General features: G+C 45.9%; 1 protein-coding gene across 1 annotated transcript in view; it reads right to left on the bottom strand.

Annotated features, from left to right (window-relative positions):
• The window catches only part of SLC35D3 (solute carrier family 35, member D3), a 6,931-nt gene extending 3,372 nt beyond the window's left edge, over positions 1-3,559 (bottom strand). Inside the window, exons 1-2 of the mRNA XM_009319143.1 lie at positions 3,528-3,559; positions 2,249-2,490 (exon numbers count right to left, since the gene is read on the bottom strand). Of these exons, the coding sequence (XP_009317418.1) occupies positions 2,249-2,490; positions 3,528-3,559 (274 nt within the window). The remainder of the gene's footprint in view (positions 1-2,248; positions 2,491-3,527) is intronic.
• Between the last annotated feature and the right edge of the window lie 1,704 nt (positions 3,560-5,263).

Below are 5,263 nucleotides of genomic sequence, written 5' to 3'. Positions count from 1 at the left end.
GTGCAAGCCCCCCCACGCGTGCACAAGCACGGCGGTACCGCTGTGCTCTCCCCAGAAGCGTGCGTCCTCCCAGGAGAAAGCCCCCACCCTGCCTACCGGCGGCATCCCGCCTGCAGCCCCCCTCTTCCTCGCCTCGGGGTCCCGGCCTCCTCCCCCGGCTCGCCCTCCCGCTCGCCAAAGGGAGCCCCTTCTCGGGCGGGGAAGGCGGAGGGATGGGAACCGCTGCTGAGAAAGGAGGGAGAACCTGTTTCTAGCGGGGGGACTTTCCTTGAAAAGTCACTAAAAATCGGTAACCACACAAAGTCTTCGAAAGTGATGTTTTAAAGCCTGGTAAAGCTTAAATAAGCTCATCCCTTCTCTGACTTGCCAGATGAAGATTTTAACAGGAGTCTGCGGTAGATCACCTCGACTCTAAGGAAAAGCAAAAGCAGTTCCTCTCGGACAGCCAGTCCTCTACCACTCTGCTGCAGTGTCAGGCAGCTTAAGGGAATTAAAAACTACTTTTATTTGGAGCTGCCTTACAATCTTGAGCCTTCTTTTAACATCATACATGTAGGTCTCTCTCATTAGCAGTGACTACCTTTCACCCATCGATATGAGATTAGCAAAGGTACTCTTTATTTTAAACAAAACCAGCCTCCCCCTCTCTCCACAGGAACGGTATTAGAAAGAACCTGCTTGGGGGAAAACGGCACACTTGACAGCCGAAGGTTGTTTTTGGAAAACTTACCATAAAAAGGGTGGACCAGATCCTGACAAGGACCGCCAGTTCTGGCGGGCTTGTACGGAATTTAGCACGAGCACGGCATGCGTTTCAGCAGTATCAAAAAGGCACAACTATTTTCTGTGAGATTTCTACAGAAAAATGTTACATTTCAGTCTTAGTTCAGTTCATAGACCTCGCTAGACATACCCAGCTTCCAAAGCCAGCTATACTTCGTCCCAGTCGTCACGTTGGAAACTCTTATCAGAAAGTACAGCTCGGTGTTCGGGTGAGACCTGTAGCAACCGCAGGAAAGGGGTGCTGATGCCAACAGCTCTCGACAAGAGCGAGGCAGGTGTTGGGACCGCCAGGCAAGCGAGTGTGCGTGAAATGACCGCGCTAGTGTGGAGGAGTGGCAGGAAAAACGCACCGGACCCGCAGCAGTGGGCTTTTCATCCGAACCAAGAGAAGCCGCGTACGCCCAGGATTATTGCTGGGTGCAGTAAGGGGCCCTCAGTGGTCACGGGGATCGGTCGCACCAAAGGGGATGCGTTATGAATTTCCTGGGTTACAACTAGCCGTGGAGCTGGTACAGGCAGTGCAAGGAGGCAGGGCAAGGTTTATAAAATGGAACAACAGAGGTACACATTAAGGTATGACTATTTGAAGATGAAAACTGGTAATGAAGGAGAGGAAACCATGGGTAGCATTGAAATTAAACAGAGGGAAGCCAGAAGAGAAATAATACTATTCTCTAAGCAAAGACTGTAGGAACTTCTTTTTTTCAGCCATTGGGGTAAATGTGAATGGAGACAGAAGGGATGTTTGGAAAGCTAACCTGCAGTCTGCTTCCAGAAGCCAGGAGCTGAGTGCAAATCCGTGCTGCATTTAATGCCATCGGCCGTGCTTGTCCAGGAGGCCAGCAGCCGCTGGTGAACCTCCCTGTGACTGATGCAGACATAGCAGTGCTTCGCTCTACTTTCTGAAATGTGTTCCTGGAAAAATACTCTTTCTCACCAGAGGCTGTCTCCAGCTCGCCTGCCTTTTATTTTTAATTCTTCAATTTATTCTTTTTTTTTATCAGGCTACTGTTCTTGCTTCCTTTCTTGCCTTGCCTCTTCTTACCTTCCTTCCTTTCCCCATTCCCACTACAGAGCCTGACATTAATGCAAGAACAAGACTGACTTCTTGAGGACCAGTGTGATACTCGCCTGAGTCAAAACTGCAGCCTCTCTTTTCCTTCTTCACCTCTTTTCATCTTTACAGAAGCTATGGGAGGATTCTCCTGATATCTACTATGTTAAATTGGCTTTCCCTCTTTTGTCTTTAAGTGTTCCCTAATTATTTTCCACGATAGTTTATTTTCCATTTTGTTCTCACCAAGGCAGTTGTATTTTAATCTTCTTTTTAAATGCAAATCTTTAGTTTTAACAAATTCGAGTACTTACATTTCTATTGATTAAAAACTCCACTGAGTGAAATACTAAAACACTGAAAAGACCCAGGACTCTGTGTGTATGCCTCCTTAAAAGGTAAGAGTAATACCTGTCTGAATTTCGCAGGTTACCTCAGTCACAAAAGCCACGGATGTGATCAGGATACCTGGAAGTTTAATCTTTGCTAACTCAGCATGGGGAGGAAGCATGCACCAAAACCCAGTTGTTTTCAGGCAAAATGACGTCAGTTGCGATGGCCTCCCTAGCGTCACGGGGTGCTCCACCTTGGGGGCCTTCACCCGCTTCAGCAGCTGCACTGCAGCATAAAATGTAAACTCACAGCTAAGCGCCCTGAAATATTAAGGCATATAAAGGTTGAAACTCTCATTTAAACTTACTGGAGACCAAGTCTGGCTTCAAAACCCACTGAAGAACTGTGCCAACACATTTACACCAACCTCCATTTGGACTCATCCCAAGCCCACACAGAGCACAATTTAAAGGAACGCGTGGATCACTGTGACGGTGTTTGCACATGGGAGGAAAAAAGCTCCTTCTGCCAAGTAAGTGCAGATGGAAAAAAATCTAATCGTGCTTTCTGGAAATACTGTAGTAATTGGGACTCCACCTAAGCGTAACCTCTGGAAGAAACAATTTTGTCCCCTCACCAGTGAAATTATCACTAGAGAAGAGAGTCTCCGACATTGCAGAGGATCAAGTTGCAAGTCTGCATTGGGGGCTAAATACTTCCCTGATTGAAACAGGAAAACAAGCATATAAGAAGGATAAGAATTAGACTAGACTGGACTATTTCAGTTGGAGGGGACCTACAATGATCATCTAGTCCAACTGCCTGACCAATTCAGGGCTGACCAAAAGTTAAAGCATGTTATTAAGGGCACTGTCCAAATGCCTCTTAAACACCGATAGGCTTGGGGCATCGACCACCTCTCCAGGAAGCCTGTTCCAGTGTTTGACCACCCTCCCGGTAAAGAAGTGCTTCCTGATGTCCAGTCTAAACCTCCCCTGGTGCAGCTTTGAACCATTCCCACGTGTCCTATCGCTGGATACCAGGGGGAAGAGATCAGCACCTGCCTCTCCCCTTCTCCTCCTCAGGAAGCTGTAGAGGGCAATGAGGTCGCCCCTCAGCTTCCTTTTCTCCAACTAGACAAGCCCAAAGTCCTTAGCTGCTCCTCAGAGAACATTCCTTCCAGCCCTTTCACCAGCTTTGTTGCCCTCCTCCGGACACGTTCAAGGACCTCCACATCCTTCATAAATTGTGGGGCCCAGAACTGCACACAGTATTCAAGGTGAGGCTGCACCAATGCTAAATTTGGGAACTCAAGCGTCCATATCTCAAGTACCATATCCTCTCTCTTGGGACTCACCTGTGTTGCCAGGCCAGCTTCTCTTGCAACATCTCTCACAGTGCTCCTAATTTTAGTCTTGCCTATACACAGCAAGGAGGGGGTGGAGGGGAAGGTGCTGTCCCTTGCCAAACCACCCCGTTCTCAACATGGATTCAGGCCAGGCACAGTACTAGTCTCCCACTGTCTCTCCACCACTCCACACTCAGAAAAGACAACTTCTGCACTTCACTGGGAAGGAATTGGATGAAGCAACACAGGGACATCATTTGAGGTAACACTGCAGCGAAGGTACTTCCCTCACACTAGCTGTTCTTGTGGCCAGAGACAGCAGCGGGTGCTCAGTTCGTAAGTTGACTCAGTTACAAAATTTTGTCCTAGCAGTGGAGCACAGATCATAGTAATGAATAGCTCTGTGATTCCTTACAGTAACGAGATGATTATGATGCCTTAACTCTAATCCTTTGATGCAAATTATGCTCAGCTCTGCATTTCACCTAGGTACAATGACGTGGGCGAGAGGAAAAAAAACATGTGGAGCAAATTGGTGTCAAATTCTGAAGGGCATTATTTTTTAAATTGCTTTAATTAGGGTCTAATGCAACCATGAGGTACATAGGCGGAGCGTTGTGCAGAGTTGTATCCATTCCCCATCACGTGACCCTAAGCACATTCCAAACTGAGCAGTACTACGGAAAGGCTTAGTACACCCATGTCTATGCAGCAAAATTTGAGGCCAGCACTGTACTGGGCTAGAAGTCATCACTGACATGTAGTCTGCACAAGCAGACACAAAGAATCATTTAGAATAGTTTTCCTTTATCAAAATGCAGACCTGATGGGACATACAGCTAGGCAAAGTTGCATAAAGTATGGTCTCTAAAGGCACAAAGGAAAAATGCGACTGTCGCCCAGTATTCGTACAAGACATAAACCATGATTACGATACTCTTTACTTATAAGATACTCTCAGTATCTTTCACTGCATTTACTTTTTGATCAATGTTTCTTAATTGGGGAAGTGCATACGAGAGTGTAGCCAAAGATACTGTGTGCAATTTGTTTAATAGCATTGTAGAACAGCAAATCCATTCCTTTATAACACGATTATCAGTATGTTTCTTGAACCAAGGAGAAACCTATGGGCTCCCATAAACCAAAATCTTCCACAGGAGCAAGTTCAAAGTAGAACACATTACATCTTTAAGACTGTTGTCATTAAAGGCCTGTTCCAGATCAGAAGTTAGTATTATGGTCATAAAATAAAAAGTATTTCTTTAAAACAATTATAGCAAACATTCCCTGAGAATTAAGAATCAGCAGCTATTGCCAGGTTGGTTTTTCTGTTACAGTGCAGAAATGTTACAGCACATTCTCTCCATTCAAAGATCACGCAGGAAGATAAAGGCCACGGTTTTTATTTACTGTGTGCATCTTCTGGATGTGCTCATTTTTCAAGAGAATTAAATCCAGATGCAGCAACCCTCAGCACTGAAGCTAACCAGGACATGAGGGGAGAGAAGGCAGTTAAGAAAAGGTTTAATCCACATGTTGAGTGTGCGTGTTCAGAATTCCATGGTTTTCTTCCCCTGTGCTAGGTTTTCTGAATTTGCCCTTCCAACTGATAGGCAGCTATGGCAGCATTCTGGAATATCCCCCTCCCTCCCTCACCCCAGAAACACGCATATAAAATATACATGTAACTTGTAGTCTAAGCAGAAAAGGGAGATAAAGCAGAAGAGTGGAGTAACTATTAC

Source organism: Pygoscelis adeliae, unplaced genomic scaffold (assembly GCF_000699105.1).
Source record: "Pygoscelis adeliae isolate BGI_AS28 unplaced genomic scaffold, ASM69910v1 Scaffold172, whole genome shotgun sequence".
Classification (NCBI taxonomy): Eukaryota; Metazoa; Chordata; class Aves; order Sphenisciformes; family Spheniscidae; genus Pygoscelis; species Pygoscelis adeliae.
This window is presented reverse-complemented; position numbering and strand designations above follow the sequence as displayed.